Source organism: Tachysurus fulvidraco, chromosome 1, assembly GCF_022655615.1.
Source record: "Tachysurus fulvidraco isolate hzauxx_2018 chromosome 1, HZAU_PFXX_2.0, whole genome shotgun sequence".
Lineage (NCBI taxonomy): Eukaryota > Metazoa > Chordata > Actinopteri > Siluriformes > Bagridae > Tachysurus > Tachysurus fulvidraco.
The window spans coordinates 42,175,352-42,201,915 of NC_062518.1; the positions used below are offsets into that span (position 1 = coordinate 42,175,352).

General features: G+C 38.4%; 2 protein-coding genes across 4 annotated transcripts in view; both read right to left on the reverse strand.

Annotated features, from left to right (window-relative positions):
• Window positions 1-367: 367 nt before the first annotated feature.
• Window positions 368-12,936, reverse strand: LOC113658421 (tetratricopeptide repeat protein 39C). Of its 3 annotated transcripts, none has more exons than XM_027170832.2 (14): window positions 12,441-12,936; window positions 10,530-10,578; window positions 9,164-9,292; window positions 7,215-7,332; window positions 6,585-7,104; window positions 6,153-6,321; window positions 5,957-6,050; window positions 4,156-4,263; window positions 3,954-4,063; window positions 3,663-3,786; window positions 3,455-3,552; window positions 3,195-3,299; window positions 2,961-2,999; window positions 368-1,851 (listed from the first exon to the last, which is right to left on the reverse strand). In XM_027170832.2, the coding sequence occupies exons 1-14, from the start codon at window positions 12,560-12,562 to the stop codon at window positions 1,762-1,764; spliced, it is 1,875 nt and encodes a 624-aa protein (XP_027026633.1). In that variant the 5' UTR covers window positions 12,563-12,936; the 3' UTR covers window positions 368-1,761. The 3 variants fall into 3 exon arrangements, with proteins under 3 accessions (XP_027026633.1, XP_027026634.1, XP_047677248.1); XM_027170833.2 differs by having other exon boundaries at window positions 12,430-12,526; XM_047821292.1 differs by lacking the exons at window positions 10,530-10,578; window positions 12,441-12,936 and adding an exon at window positions 9,563-10,522.
• Window positions 12,937-17,856: 4,920 nt separating this feature from the next.
• LOC113658422 (oxysterol-binding protein-related protein 2) overlaps window positions 17,857-26,564 on the reverse strand; it is a 47,581-nt gene continuing 38,873 nt past the window's right edge. Inside the window, exons 22-27 of the mRNA XM_047813011.1 lie at window positions 26,339-26,428; window positions 25,564-25,690; window positions 24,993-25,109; window positions 22,558-22,681; window positions 20,795-20,885; window positions 17,857-19,213 (exon numbers count right to left, since the gene is read on the reverse strand). Coding sequence (XP_047668967.1) covers window positions 19,111-19,213; window positions 20,795-20,885; window positions 22,558-22,681; window positions 24,993-25,109; window positions 25,564-25,690; window positions 26,339-26,428 — 652 coding nt within the window. The 3' untranslated portion in view covers window positions 17,857-19,110. The remainder of the gene's footprint in view (window positions 19,214-20,794; window positions 20,886-22,557; window positions 22,682-24,992; window positions 25,110-25,563; window positions 25,691-26,338; window positions 26,429-26,564) is intronic.

A 26,564-nucleotide genomic window follows, 5' to 3' on the forward strand; every position in this document is an offset into this window, starting at 1 on the left:
ACATTGTCTCAAAGCAGCTTTACATTAGTATAGAAACAAATTCCAAATTTTTAAAGTTTAATGTTATGATTATATCTCCAGAAATGATCCCTAATGAACAAGACTGAGGTGACGGTGGTGAGGAAAAACTCCCTGAGATGATATGAGGGAGAAACCGTAAGAGGAACCAGACTCAGGAAGGAACCTCAACCTCATTTTGGTGACACTAGACAGGAAATAATGTCAATGTAAATAATATCCTATCTACAACGGTTTGTAGTCGAGTGGAATTAAACCACCAAGAGCTCGTGAGGAACTGATCGATAGGTCAGGGTTCATTACAGCACAAGACACAAGAGTAGTTCAAAAGTGTTCAATAAACCACAACTTTCCTCAACACGTAAATTGTTTATTTTTCCCTCAAACAGGAAGTCAAGAACAGCACTGACTGATATAATAAAGTACGTGTTTCTGCAGAGCATGACGAAACCAAAAACTAATTTTATAGCTGCATCCACCGGGTTGAATCTATTCATGTGTACAGAATATACTGTAACTGTGCACTTTCTAGTCCTAATACTGCAGTTCACCATTTTATCCAGTTAACATGAATCTTTTTTTCCTGTTCGCTCAGAACACAAAACAAACCATTTAGAATATTACACCACTGAACAGTACAATAACTGGGTAACAGTCCGGTACTCCGCTTTGTACGATAGGTAGAATAAGGACATGGCACAGAGAATTCTTTGGAAGTGTAAAAATAAACATTATTTCTAAAAAAAAAAAAAAAAAAACCTGTAAAAATGTATTTGTTATGTAATAACCTGCTTGTTACAGTCGCCATGTTTGTAACCATAGAACTGTATGGTTACTTAGATACAGTGTTTAAACACATCCGACTTTATTTACTGCACAATTAAATATTCAACACAAATCATATCCAAATCACGGTAAAAATTTTCAGTATAATTACAATCTGAGTAACTAAGTGCTCGTCTAGTAACCTGCTCATTTTTACCAAGAAATGACCTTAAAGCTTCCTATACCGACGATACGAACTTACGACGTACCAGAAAACTAAAGGTCACCTTTCGAATTTGTTGGTAGAAGAAGAAATATTTCAGGATTTTCGGGACGGTCGATCAAATAATATCAAGATCTCAAAGAAGACACTTTACTTTTTAGGCTTTGGTATGAAAACAAAAACAAAACAAAACTATTTAGCTGCCCTGGTTACTAGCTGCATGAGTGAATTAGAATTTTTATACAACCCACGTTTTACGAGGTGCAATCGGTTATGATTTGGCAACTTTTTTTGTGATGTGCAAAGCTTTAAACTCACATGCGTGACCAGGCATCACATTACTGACCACTATACCACAAGAGAGCCAAAAAAAAACAAAACGATTCACATTCATTTCAAACCTATATTTATAAACTGCCTGAACTAAATTAGTACTGCTTTTGAGAATTTCACAGGCACTAGTGTAAACATACCTCATTACCAAAAGTCATAAATCGTGTGCTTTGAGACGAACTCCAAAATGTAACTCAGCTGTAACTTATCTTCCTGATGGAATATTTCACAAAGCGAAACTGGCCGTTTCCTGTTTCTCATCGAAAATAAAAATATAAGGTGCGCTTAGGAAGGGAAAAAAACAAAACAAAACAAAACCCATGACCAGTCCATGATGAATGGTACTAGTCCGAGTCTGCGCTCCTGACTTTCTTCCTCGTTCCTGTTGGTCTGAGAAGGGAGGTTTCCTTTAGAGGAACGCGTTAGTGTGGAGACGTCGCCGCGAGCGAAGCTAAAGCCGAGTGGATTCGCACGTGGAGCCTGTTCTCAAAATCGTACGCTGAGAAGTCCTCCTGCGGAAAACGACACGGGATGTTGGATCAGTTTAATCATAAAGATCATAATATTCCTCCAGGGCAAAACCCTTAAACTTATTCATCAGGATATAAAATGTATTGATTTCTAAATAATAATTCACTCTCTGATCGTGTTTAACATTCGATCTGTTTGTAATGGGTTTGATCTGTTAAGAGTTGCCTTTGGTGTTGAATTAGAGTACAAAATAAATAAATAAATAAAATAATATATACAGTATATATTTTTTTGTCCAATAGGTTTCCCTTGGCATCCCTAATAAAGTCGCTGATGTGAAACCTGTACTTATTTAATTACGGGTAAGTCCCAGAGTAAAACATTATATTCAGTATATTCATTACAGAGCTCCTGAAACGCTCCATAGTTTTTGCTATATTCTGTCAGAATTCCTCCATCCCACAGTCTGAATACATCTGATCTAAAATGGCCTAATGTTACACTAGGGTATAGCTGTGTTTATCCCCATATTTATTTATTTATTTATTTATAACCCTTAGGGAAAAGACGACGATAAACCGCCAACTAGATTTCTCCCGAGATACGATTACGTCATGAGAAAACTGCTAAACTGCATTCGAGTCGTGATGACGATAAAACCAGAAGGAAGAAATATACTAATGCACGGTCTCTCCATTCATTCCCTTCATTCATTCTCTACCGCTTATCCGAACTTCTCGGGTCACCGGGAGCCTGTGCCTATCTCAGGCGTCATCGGGCATCGAGGCAGGATACACCCTGGACAAAGTGCCAACCCATTACAGGGCGCACACACACACTCTCATTCACTCACACACTCACACACTACGGACAATTTTCCAGAGATGCCAATCAACCTACCATGCATGTCTTTGGACCGGAGGAGGAAACCGGAGTACCCGGAGGAAACCCCCGAGGCACGGGGAGAACATGCAAACTCCATACACACAAGGCGGAGGCGGGAATCGAACCCCCAACCCTGGAGGTGTGAGGCAAACGTGCTAACCACTAAGCCACCGTGTCCCCCAGGACTTCAGTTATTACTGTTAATATTATTTTAGTAATTCCAATGAAATGATCAGGAAAATGAAATGTCTTTGCTCTAATATACCTTGGCTTGAAGAAGCAGAGCTCTTCCTTTGGCTGTAGTCTGAAAAGCAAAATAAACTACAATGTTAATCTCCAGACAGATTAAATATCTGCACCTTAAAATACACAATATTTTAGTTGTTGATGCAGACTAATACTCCGGTGAGCTTTAGATAATGCATTGTGAGATCAGTCTACCTACAAATACACACACACTCACGCACACACACTCGCACGCACTCTCGCACACACTTGCCTCAGGATTTTCCACGAGTACACATCCCAGCTCATAGAGCGAATACGGCTGCACGTACGAGTTACTGACCCGCCCTTCTTCGTCGTTAAAAGCCATCTGAAAACACTGCAGCACAGAAAAACAAACATTTACACTGTACATTTATGTTTAAAAAAAAAACAAACAAAAAAAAAAAAAGACGCAAAGCGGCGTGTCTTATGTCAGATACGCGCACTGTACAGTATATCAGACGTTAACATGCATCCGTCAGTGTTTTGTACCTGTATCGCGTTTGCGTTGTCTCCCAGGCTTTTGTGCACGGCCCCCAGCAGGAGCTGTTTCAGTCCACAATACGACGAACCTCCCATCTGCTGAAGAACTGAGGCACGAACAATGAACAGTGAAATTCGGCATTTCCATTGCACATTAGTAGAAAGTAGAAGTCACTTGTATGAGATTTTTTTTTTCTCTTCGTATTGTGTGATTAACCTTCGATCATGAGCTGCAGCTTGGCACTGGAGCAGTTAGCAAGAGCTTTCCAAAGGTACAGAACCTCGATGGAAGCCATTGTACATCGCTCTTTTGTAGGCCTGGGCTTAATCAAATCCTCAGCCTAGTCTCACACACACACACACACACACACACATACACACACACACACATTTTACTGATCATGTTTTCTGTATGACTTTCCCCCGACTCAGATTAATCTCAAATTAAATCCTATTCAACCTATTACGATCTTTTCAACAGGAATTGAACACCCCATGTTACATTTACCTTCCTCATGGAAAACTGCTCAATCTGATTGTGTTTCCTCTTTAAAAGCCGAGCCACATCTTTCAGTACGCTACAAGCTCCGTCCAGATCTCCCGCGGCTCCCTGACACACTGAAATATGAAACATTATAATGTGTTGTAAACTCTCTCATTATCTCGTCCCTGTTATTGAGGTTTCTGTTTATAATTTAGAGACTCTTTACCTCCAGTGAGATAGGAGTAGTAGCACTGGGACCAGCGTGACTCCGTCCTCAGACGGTCGAACGCTTTGTACGCTTCAGAGAAACTCAGTTCGATCATACTGCACCAACCTGCAACGCATCAGCACTGTGTAAACCTGAGAGCTCTGAAAGGGCTCGGTCAGTTGTTTTCAGAAATCGGTAACTGACTGCACTTTTAAAACGAAAAAGAAAGTGAGGCAGTCAGTAGGTCACATTGGTCAGTCGATCGATCGGTCAGTCATTAAATCTGTAAATCAGCCGTGTGGTCAGTCAGAAAGTCAATCAGTCAGTCAGTCTATCCGTTTGTAAATCAGACAGTCAGTCAATATGTCGCAAAGTCAGTCAATCTCTCAGTGACTTACTGACTAATTAACAAAGTCAGTTATTCTGTAAGTCAGTCAGTCAGCTTATCCCGAACTACCTTGGGTCACGGGGAGCCTGTGCCTATCTCAGGCGTCATCGGGCATCGAGGCAGGATACACCCTGGACGGAGTGCCAACCCATCGCAGGGCACACACACACTCTCATTCACTCACACACTACGGACAATTTTCCAGAGATGCCGCATGTCTTTGGACCGGGGGAGGAAACCGGAGTACCCGGAGGAAACCCCTGAGGCACAGGGAGAACATGCAAACTCCACACACACAAGGCGGAGGCGGGAATCAAACCCCCAACCCTGGAGGTGTGAGGCGAACGTGCTAACCACTAAGCCACCGTGAACCCCGTCAGTTAATCAGTCAGTCAGTAAACCAGTAAGTCAGACAGTCAATTAATAAATCAGTAAGTCATACTGTGAGTCAGTCAAATAATCAGTAATTCTGTCAGATGGTCAACAAATCAGTAAGTCAGTCCGTAAGTTATTTGTTACTTCAGCCAATAATTCAGTCAGTAGGTCAGTCGGTTAAAATGCATGTCAGTACATCTCGCAAACCAATCAGTGATTCAGTGAGTCAGCTAGGCAGCAAGTCAGTACTTGTACTTTAAGTCAGTCCATCATTCAGTCAGTAGTATGTCAGTCCTCAGATCAGGCAGGCAGGCAGTTAGTCAGAAGCACTTGCAATGTTAAAGCTATTTAGAAAGTCGGTCCTTACGTCTGTCTGTAAACAAGTAGGTAAGTATGTTTAAATCAATTTAAACAGCTTATTCCGTCCTTAAGTCAGTTAGTAAGTCAGTCGCTCTGTCTTTCAGTCCTTTTAAAACGGTGTAGAACGCAAGACAGTCCGTCAGTGAGTGAGTAAGTCAGTGGATCCTTGCACATTGAAAACGTTTTCAAAAGCCAGTCCTCGATTCATTCATCCGAGATGTCCGTCAGTAAGTCAGCAGGTAATGTGTACAGTTTAGAATGTCAATCAGACTATCAGATAATTAGTAACTCTGTAAGTCACTCATTCATTCGGTCGCTCCATCAGTCAGTCATTCGGTCGCTCCATCAGTCAGTCAGTCGCTCCATCAGTCAGTCAGTCAGTCGCTCCATCAGTCAGTCGTTCCATCAGTCAGTCAGTCAGTCGCTCCATCAGTCAGTCAGTCGCTCCATCAGTCAGTCAGTCGCTCCATCAGTCAGTCGTTCCATCAGTCAGTCAGTCAGTCGCTCCATCAGTCAGTCAGTCGCTCCATCAGTCAGTCAGTCGCTCCATCAGTCAGTCATTCCATCAGTCAGTCAGTCAGTCAGTCAGTCAGTCAGTCAGTCAGTCAGTCAGTCAGTCACTCACTCAGCAGAAACATGAAAAAAAAAAGAATTGTGTATCATGTGTTTGAGCTGTACCGGTACAGAGTGGCTTACCGATCTCGTAGAGACAGATGTGCTGGATTTCCCTTTGTTCTGAAGACAGCTCCAAGGCAATGTTAAAGCATATTAAAGCCCTGCTGATCTCACACTGATGACGATACACAGCACAGAATGGTGCACCAAACCGATTAGACAACGCAAACTCTGCAAAAAGCTTATAGAGCACGGAGGTGCTTGGATATTATCTCACCTCGAGCCGCAGCACTCGTCCTTTAAAGAAGATGAAGAGTGAGGAGTCTGGATATTCGGCTTCCTTCTTCCGAAGTATGGCTTTCGCAGCCTGAAGTCCGGCTTCTGTTTCAGAGCCGTCGAGGGCAAAGAAGGGCTGCACGACCGTGTGGTACCACAACAGGGCCAGTCTGAGGACACACACAGATCACGATCACTGTTACACAATAACATATCGGTTCTAAAACGGCTTCAGACCCACCCGCCCCCACCCCATCACCTGGTAAACCAATGATGCATTTGCATACATGTATGCATGTGTGTATGGGCAAAATGCTGACTTTCATCTAGGTGTGAATGAAATATGGCTACTCAGTTACTGACCATACACACTTCTCTGCAATGAAATTGTGCCACGTTGTTCTGGCATGTTTGTTTGTGTACACGTACTCACGTAGAGAGCGGGGCCTTCATGTCCTTACTTTCGCTAGAGTATGTAAGGGCGTCAAGCCCCTCCTGCCGTGAGCCGGGGAATCCCAGCAGGTTAATGATCCTTAGCAGGTGAGGAGGCACCATAGAGATGCAGAGGTGGAACAGGCCGTAGCCGAAGCTGACCGAACCCTTGAGTCGACTCAGGGACTCTGCGGTCACGCTGTAATCGAGCCGGGGCTGAGATTTCGGCACGTGCTTGGGCCGACCCGAGGAAGCTTTGTGGTCGTCGTTAAGCTTATTGGGATCGTGTGAGACTGGAGCCGGTGAACAGTGATCTGGACTGGGTTCAGGTTCACTGGAGCAGACTGCTGCGGGATCATGCATTGAGACATTATGATTCTGACTGGTTTGATCAAAAGAAAGTGCCCCCTGTGGTGCCGAGCTCCTCCTCTGGCACACTTCCTGCAAGCGGGTGATCTCGTTGTAGCACTTATTGTACATTTTCCAGGCCTTGCGGAGGATCCAGCCTGCTTTAATGTATCCTGTGCAAACAGGACAAAAAGTTTTGTACTTTTAAACCGTTAAAACAGACGATGCTTTAATATGTGGTTTGATATTCCTTTTAAAATCTCAAAAAAAATAAAGCACAAACCTGAGAGCTCCTGTCTGACGAAGGACAGCACAGAAAGATAAACCTGACAGTCAGCCACGATGATGAGCCTCTGAAGACGCTCGATGACGGTCATCTCTGACCTCCGACCCTCCGTATGCTGGAAAACAGAAGTGTGAATTCTGGAGGGAATTTCACAGCTTAGCGAGAAAGCAGAAGTGACTGTTTAAAAAATGGAAGCACACGGATATTTCGCTCGGTTATAGTTCTTTAAATCGCATCCGATTCCTTCCTTTTCTGTCCCTCGATTAGGAGTGGCTTTGAAATAAAATCTAAATAAATAAATAAGTAAATAAAGTTAACAAAACCCTTCTTCATTCAAAGAAGGGGGGATTTTTTTATTTTTATTTATCCAACTTTAGTGTAAATCAGGTGTGTGTGTGTGTGTGTGTGTGTGTGTGTGTGTGTGTGTCTGTGTGTTTTTAAATATTGGTGCCCACAAGTTGGCCATTCTGGTCTTGTGAGAACATCCGCCTGGGTCCCTAAAAACCTCGAGCTTTAAGGCTACAGGGGACTAAAACTACAGGCATTATGGAAGATCCTCCCAAGGACAAGATGACAAACTTGTGTTCTGTCAGAACAATTCATGTCTGTTGAGGAATGAAGGTCTGTCACATAGCTGCAGGTAACATGAGATGATATTACACAGAAGAGCTTTGTATATAAAAATACTTTCACTTTTATTCCTGACTCGAGAGAAAACTCGGGTTTAAGTGTATATCTGTGTGTATATCTGTGTGTGTGTGTGTGTGTGTGTGTGTGTGTGTGTGTGTGTGTTTCATTTGGGAACGAGTGGATACATCGATGTCTGGCTCCAACAAGAATTCTATGAAAGTTACAGAGAAAGAACTGGTATCTAGTGCATGTTGTATAACTGAGTGGCATAAACGTTTACAGAAACCTTCAGAGGAACCTTCAGAGGAATCCTCAAAGAAACCTTCAGAGGAACCCTTAGAGGAATCTATAGAGGATCCTATAGAGGAACCTTCAGTAGAACCTACAGTGGAACCTATAGAGGAACCTTCAGAGGAACCTATAGAGTAACCTTCAGAGGAACCTTCAGAGGAAGCTATAGATGAACCTACAGTGGAACCTATAGAGGAACCTTCAGAGGAAGCTATAGAGGAACCGTCAGTGGAACCTTCAGAGTCGTTCTTTGGAAGTCACATAGTGAACAACTTTGCCCTCAATTCACTGTGTGGACAAGACGAAACAAAGGGAATTCTCTCTTCCCCAAAAATCAAATGAGCTCGAGATCAACGCCGTGCTGCATGAAGACCTTTTTCCTGATCAGACGATGTGCTGCCGTTTGTGCGTCGATAAACTGCTTTTAGATTTAATTTTTGTGGACAAAGTTTAGACTTTTCAAACCTGTACAGTAAACACACTGGTATATCAGTTGATCAGAGAGTTGTGTGAGAGTTGTGCGAGAGTTGTGTGAGATTTGTGCGAGAGTTGTGTGAGAGTTGTGCGAGAGTTGTGCGAGAGCTGTGCGAGAGTTGTGCGAGAGTTGTGCGAGAGTTGTGTGAGAGTTGTGTGAGAGTTGTGCGAGAGCTGTGCGAGAGTTGTGCGAGAGTTGTGCGAGAGCTGTGCGAGAGTTGTGCGAGAGTTGTGCGAGAGCTGTGCGAGAGTTGTGCGAGAGTTGTGCGAGAGTTGTGCGAGAGTTGTGCGAGAGTTGTGCGAGAGTTGTGCGAGAGCTGTGCGAGAGTTGTGTGAGAGCTGTGCGAGAGTTGTGTGAGAGTTGTGCCAGAGTTGTGCGAGAGTTTCCGTACTAAATTCAGCTCTAATGCTTTCCTCTTACAGCGACAATACATGGAGACGGATTAATTGTCTATTCTCGTTCAGACCGATTCATCGCATGAGACTCGATAACAAATGAACGCTTTACGTTCTTTACAAAACATCCCCTCTTACTCCGAGGAATTACTCACATTCTTCTTGAACTTGTTCTTGATTGTCTCGATCACGCCGGTGCCGTCACTCTCGCACATTCTTTCCGTAGCTCGCAGGTCCTCACACGCCACCTGCATCTTCTCCTCTTCGAACGTCATCATAGCATTCTGGAAAGGAATTTTACAAATGGTTGGCTTAGAAAAAATAACCCCCGTAAACACAATCCGCTTTAATAGGAACACCTGCTCATTAACGCAGTCATCTAATCAGCCAATCATGTGGCAGAAGCACCATATAGTATATCAGACAGATACAGCTCACAAACTTCAGCTCATGTTTACATCAAACATCGGACTGAAGAAAACCTCCTCATTGATAAGACAGATGTAACTGGCCAGATTTGTAGCAGGAAGTCTACAGTAACTCAAATACTCAACTAGTCAGGTCCCGGTCCAGTCCGACGGCGTCAGGACGTCGAAGATTAGAAGGAAAAAAGATCACCTGGTCAGTCTTTTTCAGTCTGTGGCTGAACCAAACTCGCCTCAGATCCTGTTCTCGTGGAAGCTGAAGTGTTCTTCTGTGGTTGTAGCTCATCCACCTCCTCAGCACGGTTGTAAGTTCAGCTGTCAGTTCAGACCGATCAGGTTCGATCTCATGTCATCGACATTGGGTGTGAAAATCCCAAGAGATCAGCAGGTCAAGAAACACTTAAATCAGCATGCACCAATAACCCTACTGAATAGATAACTGCAGGAATGTGCAGATGTACACTAATAAACTGGAGGGTGATAAAATACACCAATAAGGTTAAAACCACTAACGGGTGAACTGAATAACCTTCATGATCTCTTTACAAGGAGTAAGTCGGTGTGTTGGAAGCAGGAAAAATCGGCAAGCGTGAGTATCTGAGAGACGGATTCTGCTGGTTTGACGACTGGGTCTTTAAAGTATGTCCAAAAAAAAGGTGGGTTTAACAGCTATCAGCTTTTAAAAAATAATATATCTGGATGCTTTTTGACTGGAAAAAGTTCTACATCGATGCTTTAAGAGTTTTCCCAAAGATTATACAAGGATTTGGGGTGATGAATGTTACTCAATCTATATCTGTGATGTACAGGGTCAAGGGTTCGGAAAAACTTTCTCCGATCAATCAGAGAAACTTTCTAACTGTCAGCAAACAAAACCATTAACTAAGAATTTCTGTGTTACATGAGCCGGTCAAGCCACTGTCATTAAAGTCGTCACTAGATTCCAGTCTAGATTATTACAAATCCTTACATTTGGACAACATTGTGCTGAAGCGAAACTAGAGCCAGACTTTGCACGAGTGAGACTTCATTTTGAGAAGTACGAGAATGACGTCAAGCCTGACAGACAGCAGTTTTACTAAGGAAGTAGACTTACCAGAAAACTGACAAAACTCGCGCCGAAGCTCATCAGAGGGCTGTAATTCCTGCAACACAAAAAGAAACCAATGCGACGGTCTTATATAAGAAGCACTGTTTTATATCAGGAATCGGTGGGAAAATGAAAGGTTTCTGTTTAAAAATATAAAGCAATACATTTTACCCAACATTCGCATGGACACAATGGTGCATTTGACCGAGAGAGAGAGAGAGAGAGAGAGAGAGAGAGAGAGAGAGAGAGAGAGAGACAGAGAGAGAGAGAGACACACACACAGAGACAGAAACAGAGCGGGACAGAGAGAGACAGAGAGAGAGAGACAGAGAGACACAGAGACAGAGAGAGAGACACAGAGACGAGACACGGAGAGAGAGAGAGAGAGAGAGAGGGACAAAGAGAGAGAGAGAGAGAGAGAGAGAGAGAGAGAGAGAGAGAGAGAAAGAGACAGAGACAGAGGGAGAGAGAAATCTGAACACAGGAACCTCCTCTGAAAAACTGCATGTGAGTTCAGAAGTGTCACACTACGCATATGAGTACTGTAAGGAGTTTATTCTGGATAAAGTCATGATGTACAGTGAACAGTGTCAATCCGTCCTCTTCAGTGTAGGAGATTGTCAGTCACTTCCTCTACTCTAACACACACACACACACACACACACACACACACACACACACACACACACACACACACACACACACACACACGATGGCAATCTTACTGCAGGTTCCGTGAGGCCTGGTTAATTGCTCCGCGTGAAACGCTTCCTGCTGCAAACTTAAATGTCACTTTGCTCATTTACTGCACTGAGAAAGCCACCGCATGCTGGGATACGGCCGTGCTGTCACTACCACACAACTAACACCCACTCTGATCATGCAACGGTGGCCGATTATATGAAAACTCACAATTAGACTGAATTACATGGAAAGAAAATCGTAAAAAAAAGATTATAAATTGGACTAAAAACACTCTTTGAAATCCATATAATAGATGTTTAATGTTTGATTTAGTTTTAGATAGATAGATAGATAGATAGATAGATAGATAGATAGATAGATAGATAGATAGATAGATAGAGACAGTTATACATAGATTTTCTATATATTGTTTCCCTTCATTTTACAAGTCATTCATATTTTACTGTAACTTTATTCTTATTCTAATTTCATTAAATTAGACAAATAAAAAAATAGTGCATGCTGTACTGTGTATGTGACAATATAATTTGAATCTGTATCATTATTATTATTATCATTATTATCATTATTATTATTATTATTATTATTAAGGATGGCACCAATCTGGTACTAGCAAAAAATAAATAAATAGATCATCAAATTCTTTCATCACATTATACTTCATGTACATACACATCATCTCATTGTATTTTATATGTGCAGTGTGGTTTAATTGTGAAATGCATAAAAAAATATTAATAAAAAAAGAAGCAATTTTTAATGAAAAGAATTTCAGATTATTATTATTATTATTATTATTATTATTATTATTATTATTATGTGAGAAGCCCTGATTTACACTAAGCATTTTCATTAAAACAAATATTTATTTGAATTATTTTTATTTAATAAAAATTATTTATTTTTATTTATTTTAATTATTACTATTTTTTAATTATTCATTATTTAATTTCACCAAAACAGAAAGAAAATGTTTTAAAATATAACAACAACAACAACAACAATAATAATAATAATAACTACATTTTTGGAGAAAGTTGAACAAACAAAAGATTAAATTTTAGGACGTTATTAATCAGTTTATTTAAAATCAGGACAATCTTCAGGACTGGAGCTGAGGAAGTATAACTAGTGTGTAGAGGAGACTTGACCTCACCTCACTTGACCTCACCTCACTTGACCTCACCTCACTTGACCTCACCTTTCACTCACCTGTACTTGTGGAAGAGATCTGTGCTCTCTTTAAATCCGTTGTTCAGCAACATGTTAATTCCCCGCAGTGAAAGTTCCGCATCATCGATCTGCTCAGGAAACTCTTCTTCAGCCTCCGCCATCGCGCACAAAAATAAATAAATAAATAAATAAATAAATAAATCACTACGGGGCAATAAAGAGAAATGATTTACCCCTAAAATTATCGCACCATCAGACTCATTTGGAGCACTAAACAAACACAGAGCTCGTAGCAACCGACAGCGAACTGTACACAATTAGGGAACCTATACAAGACACCGGAAGTAAAAGGAAAACGTAAACAAAAGAAGGCGCCGCAAATAGGTTCGCTAATTTCTTCTTTTTTTTTAATCGTAAATATTGTTACAAGAAATAAATTAAAGAAATTATAAAGACGTTCAGCTTCCGCGTTCGCGTGTTGACACCTAGAGTAGAGTTTGCACTTTACAGTACGAAACAGTGGGGTTGTTCGTCTGGGCGTGGCCTACCAAACAACCTGTTTGCCTATTGGCTGGAGTGCAGACGGAAGTTTAAGACTGATCTGAGATCGGTTTATTTAAAAAATAAATAAATAAATAAATAAATAAATAAATAAATAAATAAATAAATAATAATATAGGTACCGGTAAGAAATTATAGCTGACCTCGGATCAACAATGTAATGCAACAACAACAACAACAACAACAATAATAATAATAATAATAAATATTATTATTATTATTAGTAGTATTAGTATTAGTAATATTCTTATTGTATTATTATTATTATTAGTATTAGTATTAGTAGTATTCTTATTGTATTATTATTATTAGTATTAGTATTAGTAGTATTCTTATTGTATTATTATTATTAGTATTAGTAGTAGTAGTAGTAGTATTAGTATTAGTAGTATTCTTATAGTTTTATTATTATTATTATTATTATTATTATTATTATTATTATTATTATTATTATTATAAGCAGGACATATAATACATCAACAGAATAAATAAAACTTTAAACTTTTTTTGCTGTTATATAAAAATAGTCTTCAAAGTCTGCAGCCTAAAGTGTAGTTTGAGTTTTTCTATTATTTTCCATTTGCAATGTTTCATTTAACTTATACCACAATTCGTCAAAGATGATGATGATGATGATGATGATGATGATGATGATGATTTTTGTGTTTCTGTTGCTCTTGTTGCTGTTTTTGGTTTTAGAATATATGTTTTTATCTAATCCATTTTATGTCATGGGATGTCGGTGAAGTTTAAAATGAATCCGTGCGGTTATCAGAGATGCTGTAAAATTAATCGTCACATTCTGACCAATCAGAATCGTGCATTTCAACAGCCATGCAGCGTTTAGCTTGTTTGACTATACCATCTACCACCAGAGGGCGCCAGAGACTGGACCAGAGTGCTCAAGCGTTCATTTAAGCAGGCATTAGTACATTAGATAATCATAATAAGTTATTAGTAATAACAAAACAAATCCGGTAGTGACAACTCTGTCTTGTAAGTTTGCTGAACGTGTTGCTTCTTGATACATTACTTTTTTATGTACTATCACAAACACTAAAGATTATTATTATTATTATTATTATTATTATTATTATTATTATTATTATTATTATTATTATTATTAAATAACAAAAGAAACATCTGCCCATTTAATTGGTCAGTTCAGTCATGAATATGAATTAATAATAAATCATTTGGTGTTGTATATTTATCTGATATACTCATATTTTTAGCTGGATAGAGTCAGAAAAATATACTATATTAAGTATATTAAACTCAGTAAAAAAAAAGTAAATTAAAACCTCTGAATCCTAAAGCAGCAACCGATCCTAAAGTTCAGACAAGTTTTAAGTTCATTTTCAAATTAAACAACCACGAATAATGTTTTAAGAAGGTTTAAATATGTTTTCTTCCTTTTTTCCCCGACATCGTCATCACGATCACGATCGTGATCATCATCATCATCATCATCATCATCATCATCATCATCAACAGGTGTTTTTACTTGTACAGATTTAAGGTATCATTATCAGTTTAACTCTTACAGTACATGCTTCTCAACAGACCCAATTAGTATAATTTAATTTAATTAAGCCTTGAGGCTTTTTTTTTAAATTATGAAGATAAGTAATTAATTCATAATTAATTTGTAATTAATTTTGTTTAGAATCTGTGGAGGATTAATTCAAATTTATTCTTAAGCGTTAATAGATATAATTACTGAATGCCATTGTAGGAAAGGAACAGGCATGCAATTAAGATTTTTTATCATGAAAATAAAAATTAGGAAACAGACTCTGGCCAAGAGACGTGTCTGATGGACAAAGTAATACAAAGCATAATGTTTTTATCTACATGTATCTAGATAAAGGGCAAGAGTCAAAATGTTTTTGCAATGCAATGTCAAGTATCGCACAATCTTATATTATTAAGTTTTAAGCACTTATGTACATCACTCTGGATAAGGATGTCTGCCAAACGCTGTAAATGTAAATTAATTATTATATTTATACTAAACAAAAGAGACAATAAACTGTAAAAATGTCATTCTTTGTTCCAGAAGGAAGACCATCACTGCATCCACTGATATGGGCTTTGGCAAAGTGTCTAGACGGAAGCCTCTTCTCAGTGCAAATCACATGAAAGCCTACTTAGAGTTTGCAAAAAAAAAAAAAAAACTCCTGAAGGATTTACATACTGTGAAGAACAAGATTATCTGGTTTGATGAAAAAAAGACTTAAAACTAAATTCTAAACGTTATGTCTTGAGGAAACCAGGCACCGCACATCACCTGTCCAATACCATCCAAACAGTGAAACATGGTGGTGGCAGCATCATGCTGTGGAGGTGTTTTCCAGCCGCAGGGACTTGGAGACTGGTCAGGGTTGAGTAAAAGCATAATGGAGCAAAGATATACACAGATATCTTCAATAACAACCTGTTCCACAGTGCTCAGGACCTTAGAAAGTTCACCTTCCATGTGTGCAAGGACCCTAAACACACAGCCAAGATAACACAGAAGTGGCTTAGGGATAACTCTGTGAAATGTCATACTGACTTAAACCCGTTTGAACATCTCTGTAGAGCCTTAAAACTGGCTGTCCACTGTCGGACCCCATCCAACCAGACCGCCCTTGAGAGAATTTGCAAAGAAGAATGGCAGAAAATCCCCCAGTCCAGGTGTGCAAAGCGTGTTGGGTCATAACCAAAAAGACTCAAGGCTGTAACTGTGACCAAAGTTACAAACTAAGACACTTACATTTACAGTATACACCTGAGCTAAAGGGTTAAGCCTTGTATAAGGGTCCACCAGTGGCAGCTTGGTGGTCTTGGGATTCAAATTCACAACCTTCTGATTAGTAGTCCAACACCTTAACCACTTGGCATCCACTTTTATACACACAGGATATACATTCTATAAATTAAATGAATCCCTAAAGAACAATATTAGCCAGTGCTAATTGAAAGTGCTAAATAAAATCAGAGATGTGAGGAAGAAACTGTGAGAGGAACCAGACACATAAGGGAAACTCATTTGAGTGACACTGGGTAGCTCCATTATAGATCATTTCTTTTCCATTTACATTATATTTACAGCATTTAGCAGACACCCTTATCCAGAGTGACTTGCAACTGAGGGTTAAGGGCCTTGCTCAAGGGCCCAGCAGTGGCAGCTTGGTGGACCTGGGTTTTGAACCCATAACCTTCCGATCAGTAGCCCAACATCTTAACCACTGAGCTACTACATTCCCCCTTTTCCATAACTGTATGCTATAGAGTCAAATGCAACTGAGTGGCTTCAGAGCAACTTATGAATATGAATTAGCAAAATAACATCAGCATGATTTCTGAACAGCATAATGTCTGTCTTGTTGAAGTTATCAACTGGAAATTCAACCCAAAACTGTTTGAGGAAATACAACAGTCCAAAGCCATCTTCATAGTTCCATGGACAGCAGTCACATACTGTATACTGTAGCTCCAGGCTTTCAATGTGGATTCATCCTCAGTGATGAGTAGCAGCAACCAGCTTCAAGTGATACATTTTCTATACAGCAGTTGAGAATTATGGGCCGTTGCTTAAGGACAGTTTAGAGATTTGTACTCATAAACCACTGGAACTAATTCTACCAATGAAAGATGAAATATGTTCATTTTGGGATGAATGCTTAATTAAAACGAATTAATTTGACTCGATTCATTTCAGTGTTGATTCTTTTTAGACTGACTACGCTGACTTAGTTGAGGAACAAGTGAGGTAAGAAAGATGAGAAAGATGAGAGAAGAGATGTATCTTTGTTAATCTCATCTAATGAAAATTCAAGATTCTGTATAACTACAGAGTTAAGCCAAGGCTTGTATCTTCTTGTTCTTCGTTATTACCACAGCTCGAGTTCTTCAACTCTGTATCCATAACTCCACTGGGATCTCCTTCATACATCCGACTGCTGAATTTCGGTAGTGGAGAAGCTCTTCATATTAGTAGACTGTGCTATGTTGTTGTTTATTGGTCACTTTGTCCTCTGTTTTGCACACTATTATTAAAAAAACCCTACTTACACAATGAATACAAGAAGCTACCATTTATTGTAGTGGTGCTAAGTAATGAAATAAATGGGGAAAAAACATCTCATTCAAGTAATTGCCATCATCAAGAAAATGTGATTTCTGGGATCAGGTCCTCATCAGATCACTGGAAAAGTGGACAGCCAGGTATTGCCTTCCTTCCTTACTTCCTTCCATTCATTTTAGATTTCCTTGATTTCTTCCTCCCTCCTTTCTTAAGTTCCCTAACTCCCTCACTTTATCCTTCCTTCCTTCTTCCACCACTTCCTTCCTCACTTCCTTCCTCTCTTAATTCCTTCCTCCACCACCTCCCTTACTCACTTCCCTGCTCCCTTTCATTTCCCTTTTATTTGCATTTACATTTTATCTTATTTTCAATACAACTGAGCAATTGAGATTTAAGGGCCTTGCTCGGGGGCCCAGCAGTGGCAAGCTTGTGGGACCTGGGATTCTTCCTTTCCTTTCCTTTCCTTTCCTTTCCTTTCCTTTCCTATCCTATCCTTTCCTTTCCTTTCCTTCCCTTTCCTTCCCTTCCCTTCCCTTCCCTTCCCTTTTTTTTCTCACTCCCTTCATTCCTAAAACCTCCAGTCTGCGAATCCAGTTCCATGTTCCGTTGCCTGGAAACATAACCGATTAGACTAGAAGGTGTTATAAACTTGTAATAGTGAGAAAGTTAGCATGAAAAAAAAAATTTGTACATGATCAGTACCTGACTTTTTGTGCTGTAGAAAAAAGTCAGCAACACTTAAGCCAATGTACGATGTAGCTACAGACAGTACTAATGAGGATTTGTCCACCTCTGAGCTGAAAACCCGAAACAATGAGGACACATTGTCAGCGGTTTAGGGAAGCGTTAGTGTTTATTTAGCAGCAATATACAAACAAATTCATCTTTTCTTCTCTTTTATACCCATATTCAAGATTTTATCATACAGTTAAAAATGTATACTTTACAGTTCACTTCTGCTGGGTTTACTGTTGTGTCACACTTTACATTGGGTATTGTTGGTATTTGTGACAGACCTGTAAAGAAGGAGTACCTAAAATAAATATTTTATACTTAACCCAGTCATTTTTTAGGTGTCACTCATTTCCTGTTGTAAATATTATATTAAACTGCCATAAAAGAACCTGCAGCTAACCAGTCAATTCAATTTCTCAGAATAAATTCAATTCAACAGAGCTAATCAAAAAGGTTGCATAGTTGAATAGATTTGTGCTTTAGGTTTTATGTGTCTGAGAAACATGAAATTTATGAATAGTTGAATTTGTAGTTCTATATAATTATCATTACGTAATGATTCTTTTTGTTGTGATGAGTGTTCGGTGGCTGAGTGCGTTTCTGTAGTTCGGTTGTAAAACGTTTGCATTTCACTCGAAAATATACAACAACCCAACAAAAACATCCCAAACGATATCTGATTGGTTCGTCGACTATCTAAAGCACGCTTTTCCCCCGTTTCTACATCCAAAATGGTTCTCAATAGCCACAGACGACTGACTGTAAGATATAATTAATTAACTAATATTTATACGAACGAAATGCTTTGTTTAATCTCAATTGAACATAAACATTGATTTGTTTATCTGTTTAACCGAGGACTAAGTGTAGCCCGCAAAACTAGACTTTCTTAAACTAACAATAACATTTATTTTTGTTCACAACAGGTTTTAAGATGCTACTAAAGATTATGAGGTACGTTTTAACCACCTAAAGAAGACTATGTTTGTTTCGTTCAGCGAATTCATGTCTTGACAGATAATCATCTATATCCTAGTTTTCTTTTTATATTTACAAGGATCCTCGCTACATCTATTGAAACCGAAACTCTGTAATATCTATATTAATGATTTAAAGTTGCAATGCAAGTCTCTGGACAAACAAACCTCACCTCACACACTGCATATTTAAGAATAACTTCCATGATCCATCTCCTCATGCTTGAGTGTTTTTAAGATGGTAGTAAACATAAATCCAGCTTGTAGCTGTACAAACACCTGACAGTCTGCATGAACTGAAGTTAATAGTGAACATGCATGGTTTCTCTTCAGCAGTCCCTTTCTTGGAGGAAGTGTGAGGTTAGTATATATCAGGTAGCTGGGAGTAGTTCCTGCTCCAGTAGCCACCAGAGTAAAGCCAGTCTTGTCCTCCGTTGTGTGGGTTTGCTCCTTGTTGGAACCACCTATGAGAATGACGAGTACATCGAATTCTGTTAGATGATGAGTTTTGCGGGAATGTGTGATTAGCTCTTTATTGCTAAGTATTCTGTCATGCTGATTTTATCACACAGAGGATAAAGAGAAAGAGATAGACAACACACTAGCATTGCAGCTGTGTTAATCAACCACTTGGGGGCGCAATCAGCAGGCACATCTTGAACTTTTTTCTGTATTCCTAGCTGTGTGAGTGGGTATGGGGGTCCTGGCAAATTCAATGAAAATGTTCAAATTCAAGCAAAGTTCTGAAAGACTGAATAAACTGTCAAACTCTAATGCAAAATCTCCCTGAAATTCTCAAAGGTTATAAAGATCTCAGACTGATGAAACATTCTGAAACTCAAAGCAAAGTTCTTAAATTCTAGTTAAATTCTCAAAATTTTGTCAAATTCCCCATCTGTAGCCAAATTCTCAAATTTTGTTATAATTCTCAAACTCTAAAAACAATTGTACTTAAATTATGAAACCATAGCAAACTTTCTCAAACTCTAGTTACATTTTTCAGATCTGGCCATATTCTTAAAGTCTAACAAAGTCATCAAAGTCCAAAAAAGTTCTCAAAATCTGGTACAATTCTAATAAAATCCTGTTAAAAATGATGAAAATATCAAAATCATGCAAAATTCACTTTTTATTTATTTATTTTTTCTAAATTTGGTACTTCTCTGTTATTAAAACTTATTCATATTCTTAAAGTCTGTTTAAAAATGTGAAATTCACGTTTAACAACAGGTAAAATCTTCAGTTGCTTGGAAAATTTGTTCGAATGTTTTGACTGGTTTGGTAAAGTGCTCAAAAAAAAAAGTTCCACACTCAAAGACACCAGATAAGGAGTTTGAGAAATCAGCTTTCGATATGATTATATCATGTCAGAAGCTTGGAAATTGAGATCACACCAAACAAACTGATGAGGAACTCAAACCTGGGGCCGAGAGACTGGCTTCTTATTTGAAGCGATAACAAAATAAAGATAATGAACATGCAATAAGCTTTTAGGATTACAAAAACAACAAACTCCTATGTTTATATCACAATAACTATTGTGTAATAATAACTACTCAAATATTACACAAATTAGACAAATATGTAAAGAAACATATTTATAATTTTACAGCTTTGAGGTTTATTCTGTAGGAACCGTGGATTAGATACAGCAAGCGACAGCGCTAATATATTTATATATTCTATAAAAATGAAAACTGGAGCCTTGAGATAATATTTAATTAGAGTAGAGTCATTTTTAAAGTAATAGCAGTGCCGCTAGTTTAATAATACTTGTGTTTCTTATGTTTATTTCAGTTCTTTCTCAAATCCTATTGCACTATTCAAATTTTACCGGTTGATATCATGACTTGGATTTTGTAGCACTATAAAATCTTTACCTCGAGTAAAAAATGGCTTACACAATAATTCTGGACTGATGAATACAATAGCTTTAGTAGCAAATAAGCTTACATCGGTGTTGTACAGAGTAAGCAGTAAATCACGGCTGTAATACAACAGGAGTGAGACTCGGGGGTTATAGCACAGTCTGCTGAAACACTAACCTCGTCTTCCACTCGTCATTGGATTTGGAGCGGTTTTTCCGTGCCACTCTCTGTTTTTCCTCCACTCTCTTCTTCTCAGCACTGGCCAAATCTGAAAGCAAGAAGAAATCATTTGCAAAGTCCATATACAATAATTAAGCGATACATGTTGACCTCAAGGGGGCACGGTGGCTTAGTTTTTAGCACGTTCGCCTCACACCTCCAGGGTTGGGGGTTCGATTCCCGCCTCCGTCTTGTGTGTGTGGAGTTTGCATGTTCTCCCCTTGCCTTGGGGGTTTCCTCCGGGTACTCCGGTTTCCTCCCCTGGTCCAAAGACATGCATGGTAGGTTGATTGGCATCTCTGGAAAATTGTGTGAGTGAATGAGAGTGTGTGTGTGTGCCCTGTGATGGGTTGGCACTCCGTCCAGGGTGTATCCTGCCTCGATGCTCGATGACGCCTGAGATAGGCACAGGCTCCCCGTGACCCGAGGTAGTTCGGGTAAGCGGTAGAAAATGAATGAATGAATGAATGAATGAATGTTGACCTCAATGACCTCATGTCTTAAAAACATGTAGAGCGACTATATCCTGAGATTTCACCTTAATTACGCTGAAGTAGAAAAAGGCTGTCAAATACCTTTTAAAAATTATGTTCAATAACACTTTACAGTGCACTAATACCTGAATTAATATGAACTTAATCACAAGCTAATGATGAGACTAAACTGAGCTACTGAACAAGTCTAACGTCATGCCTGAATAAATGACGGCCACTTTAAGTATGTGGTTGTTAGATAATGTATTAATTAACATTTAGGGATAAACTACACCAAAATGCAATTGATTATGATATTATTTCTTATAAAGGAGGTTTGATGGAGTTTATGTCTACATGTTGATGCATACATTAACTAACAAAGATGTACTTAAGGGGGCCATTTTTTATTCACACAGAAATTCATGAGACTTATAGTATGTCGTTGACACATCATTTGTTAATTTGTTCAATAAGTGTTAATTCAGGTATTAGTGCATCGTTATAATTCCTATTGCAATATGCTATAATGACACAATAATGACGTGTTAGTTAATCATCCTTTTGCCAGGTCACAAGGGACAGACATGAAAACACAAGCCAATATCTCCAGATTGTGTTTGGTTCTATACAATAGCAAATATTTCACTTCTGAAACCAAATGTGTATGTAACTCAGTATGACACGAAGGACAACGCACACCTCATTTTCACCTCTACTTGTTCAGTGACATGCTAGCTTTTTAACTAGATCTATGCTAACTGTTACGTACGTTGTGTTAGCTTTGTCAAATTTTTAGCTTTATACTTTATACTATACTTTATACTATACTGATATAGGTCGGTCTTAACGCAAATTTATAACCTGCAAGTCGGTCTGACTTAAAGCAAAATAAATAATTGTAATAATAATTGAGTCGGCCCTAAATTGACAGGGACGGTCGGGTTACGGCAAACAAGAATATTTTTAAGGATGGCCTAAGCAACAAACATGTATGTACATGTAAACTTAACATTTAAGCTTTTGTTTTGTATTTTTTGATGCTTTGATGCTCCAGCAGCAGGCATCTTTTGAGCTGCTTATGTTATGTCTTGCTTTCCACAGACACAACAAGTCTAATGTTTTAACTTGTTTTCTAAGGATAAAAAAGGGTTACATTTTGTTTTTGCTAACATTGTGTGGAGGTTTAACAAAGCTGTCAAATATAAATATATGTACTGTAACTGGTGTGAAGGTTTCTTTCTGTACCTATGTCTCCGTTCTCCATGGCTCGGATGTCAGGCCGGAGGCGGCAGTCTGTAATGGGGAGATTCTCCTTCATCTCTTCTTCCAGCTCATTCAGTTGCATAGCGAATGTGGAGAAGGCGTAGTACTGAATGAAAGGAACAATAATTTACATGAGCTAACAAGGTCTGTATAGACAATGCTGAGTTCTGCAGATTTAGAAAGACATGACAACTGGATGTTTTATAATTAGCGCCAGAACTGATGAGACATCTTTACGATTATAACACAAATCCCTTGGGCTTACCCTGTCGAGTAATTTTTTAATGACCTGGATAACTTGATGTTTCTAAGTATATAAACTTAATATAGAGTTAGTCCCCGAGTTATAATGGAGAAGCGTTCCTATGACCCCATCGTAACTAGAAAATATCGCAAGTCAAACCATAACCTAGCCAACCCAGGAGTCTTAAAGAATGGTGAGCAGTATGGAGTAGTACAGTATACTGTAATTTGTTAATAATTTAACACATTAATAAAATTGGCCAGAACTTTTGAGCAGTAAAGAATCATATCTGCTATAAAAGCTTTAACAATTGTGGTAACAACTTTAGGATATTGATGGCTACATTAGCTCAGTTGTAAGAAGATGAGGATGATGATAATGGTGCCAAAAAACACAGAAAAAAATACCCTTTAAAACTGAGACAACTACACGCCATAAAGATCGGTGGTGAGACTGAGGCGAGGTATCTCACAATGAGGCAAGGCGTGAGACTAACATACTGTATAGCCTAACATCGTACCACATACTGTACTGTATAATGCTACGATTGCCTGCCGCTTGAAATTGAAAATAATTTTTACAATTTGTCGCATGAAATCGTTCATCTAAGATCGAAAATTTGTGCGTCGAACTATAGTAACTGGGAGCATATGTGTATACAACTACTTTACTTTCTATGGTTTCTAATCTTCAGCTGTTAACTAGTAATATCTCTTTGTTACAGTATAAGCTGGAATAAAATTCAAAAAGCTGTGAAATAAGCTTACCGTTTAAATAATCGATACAAAAATTAAAAGTAATTTAAATTTAAATAATTAAAAATCGGTAAAAACTGTTCTTACTTAATTTTTTTTAAATGCAACATCAATGTGAAAGACAAGAGAAACAAATCTCAAACATTAAACTGTGCCCAATAAATAAAATGAAAAATGATGAAAACATTCTGAAACTTACAAAAAATGTATAAAGAGTGGTGTGAAAAAGTATTTGCCCCTTCCTGATTTTTTATTTTTTTGCATGTTTGTCACACTTTAATATTTCAGATCTTCAAACAAATTTGAATATTAGTCAAAGATAACACAAGTAAACACAACATGCAGTTTATTAAGGGGATAAAAATCCAAACCTACATGACCCTGTGTGAAAAAGTGCTTTCCCCCTAAACCTAATAAATGGTTGGTTCTCCCTTAACAGCAAGAACTGCAATCAAGCGTTTGCGATAACTAGCAATGAGTCTGTTACAGCGCTGTGGAGGAATTTTGGTCCACTCATCTTTGCAGAATTGTTATAATTTAGCAACATTGGAAGGTTTTCGAGCATGAACCGCATTTTTGAGGTCATGCCACAGCATCTCAATAGGATTCAGGTCAGGGACTAGGCCACTCCAAAGTCTTCATTTTGTTCTTCTTTAGCCATGCAGAGGTGGACTTGCTGCTGTGTTTTGGATGATTGTCCTGCTGCAGAAGCCAAGTTTGGTTCAGCTTGAGGGGTCTTTTGTGACATCTTGGATGAGTCGTTGCTGCACTCTTGGGGTAATTTTGGTTTGCCGGCCACTCCTGGGAAGGTTCACCGCTGTTCCATGTTTTCACCATTTGTGGATATCGGCTCTCACTGGGGTTCACAGGAGTCCCAAAGCTTTAGAAATGGCTTTATAACCTTTTCCAGACTGATAGATCTCAATTACTTTCTTTCACATTTGTTCCTGAATTTCTTTGGATCTCCACATGGTGTGTAGATTTTGAGGATGTTTTGGTCTACATAACTTTGTCAGTCAGGTCTTATTTAAGTGATTTCTTGATTGTGAACAGGTTTGGCGGTAATCAGGTGTGATAAATCACAGTTATGTTGTAAAAGGCGGGCAAACACTTTTTCACACAGGGTTTGTAGGTTTGGATTTTATTTTACCTTAATAATAAAAACTTTCATTTAAAAACTGCATGTTGTGTTAACTTGTGTTATCTTTGACTAATACTTAAATTTGTTTATTGATCTGAAACATTAAATTGTGACAAATATGCAAAAAAAATATCAGACATCAGGAAGGGGGCCAACACTTTTTCACACCACTGTAAATATTAAATTGCAAAAATATAAAACTCTATATATAAATATATAAAGCTTTATTCCACAAAGTCTGATAATTTCATGCAGACAAAAACTGAACAGTTCTAACCAGAGCTGAGTTTTCAGGTCTGGGGGAGATCTTCCAGATGAGTTCGCTGCCCGGGATGACCTGCACAGTCTCGGCTTCAGGAGGGGGCATCTCCTCAGCCTCCTCATCCACACTGCTCTAATGTGGGGCAACAAAACCCATTCCAGATATTTAACTAAAGCTGATCTTTCTCATCATTAAATTCATCATGAATGTAAATTGGAAAATTGGCTTGAACTACTTTTGAGTTCACCAGGCCTTTTTCTGTACAACATTTCAAACAATTTATTATAAGATAAAGGTTTAAATGCAAGACACAACCTTTATATTTATGTTTTTTATGCATTTATATTCAGGTCAAAAATGAATAACTTTTTTTCCTGATTTCCTGATAACGCCTTTAATAAAACAAAACAAAGACATAATCGAAAATACTCAGTCTTTAAACAGCCACAGGTCAAGCAATGAGCAAACAGTATAAAAACAGTATAAAAAGAAAATACTATAAAAAGATAAAATTCAAGTCCTATCAGACCAAAGGAAAAGGCATGGTAACGACTGGCACAGATCACCACATACCACTAACCCTCACCTGCTTGCTGCCTTTCTTCTCCTCAGAAGTTTTCTTATCTGATTTTTTGTAAACATCGAACGCAGCTGGATCCACCGTATACAGACATTCAGTCCACTTGCCGTAAATGGCACAGATTTTCTTTTTGCTGCAGAAAATGAGCGTGTTAATGACACACCTGGCAACCCTTTGCAAAGCTTTAGGCCAGTGTCAAGTCTATTCAGTCTAAGAGGCACGATAAACAGCAGATTTATAAGACGTGCTTCAAATAAAATACGCTGACGAGGCTAAAAGTTGAGCGAAAGCTGCTTGGGGAGCATTTAATATGATTTATCTTTCACTTACAATGAGAAGCGTTAACAGATTTCACTGATTCAGTCTTTCCACAAATCCATTTTATTGATATTATTACTATATAACTGGAATTAACAAAAAAACATTTAACTTAAAAATACAAGCCCAAAGGTTTATATTTTTAATCTGTAGTATCTGTGATAAAAAAAAAATCGACTCAAATAGCTTGTGTATTAATTCCAGCACAGCACTGTAAAATTCTTAATCCTGATTGGTCAGAAGGTGTTGATTAATTTTCTATAACAGCAGCTATGACTGCAGTTCTGGCTTCAAAATCTGGCTTTTTTTAAATAAATAATACATTTCTTACTGTTGGGAGTTAAGCTGATACTGTTACAGACTGTTACACAACATTTATTTGTACAATATAAAGTACTAATACTAAAATAATCAAACGGCCACAAGACTAAGCAAAAAAATATAGTATGCGATATTGCGGTACCTTTTATCATATATGTACCCATCCACTTTGTGTAGCTCTTTGCCGAAGAGGCCACAAGACTTGAATGTCAAGCTGCATCTTTCGGCAGTTCTGTCAAAGATCAAACAACAGACACTGTGCTTTTGGGGAAAGAAAAAAACATTTTTATGCAAAAAAAAAAAGAAAAAGAAAAAGAAAGAAACAATGAAATTAACTCCTATAAATCTTGGTGATAATTGCAACAGTA

What these genes read in the sequence shown, in the direction of transcription:
- LOC113658421 (XM_027170832.2), bottom strand. Translation starts at nt 12,562, where the DNA reads ATGGCGGAGGCTGAAGAAGAGTTTCCTGAGCAGATCGATGATGCGGAA. An exon ending in CGAGTTTTGTCAGTTTTCTG is followed by an intron (nt 9,293 to 10,529) that starts GTAAGTCTACTT and finishes ATTCCTTTCCAG; the next exon opens with AATGCTATGATGACGTTCGA. An exon ending in GCTGCAGCTCATGATCGAAG is followed by an intron (nt 3,553 to 3,662) that starts GTTAATCACACA and finishes TTCGTGCCTCAG; the next exon opens with TTCTTCAGCAGATGGGAGGT.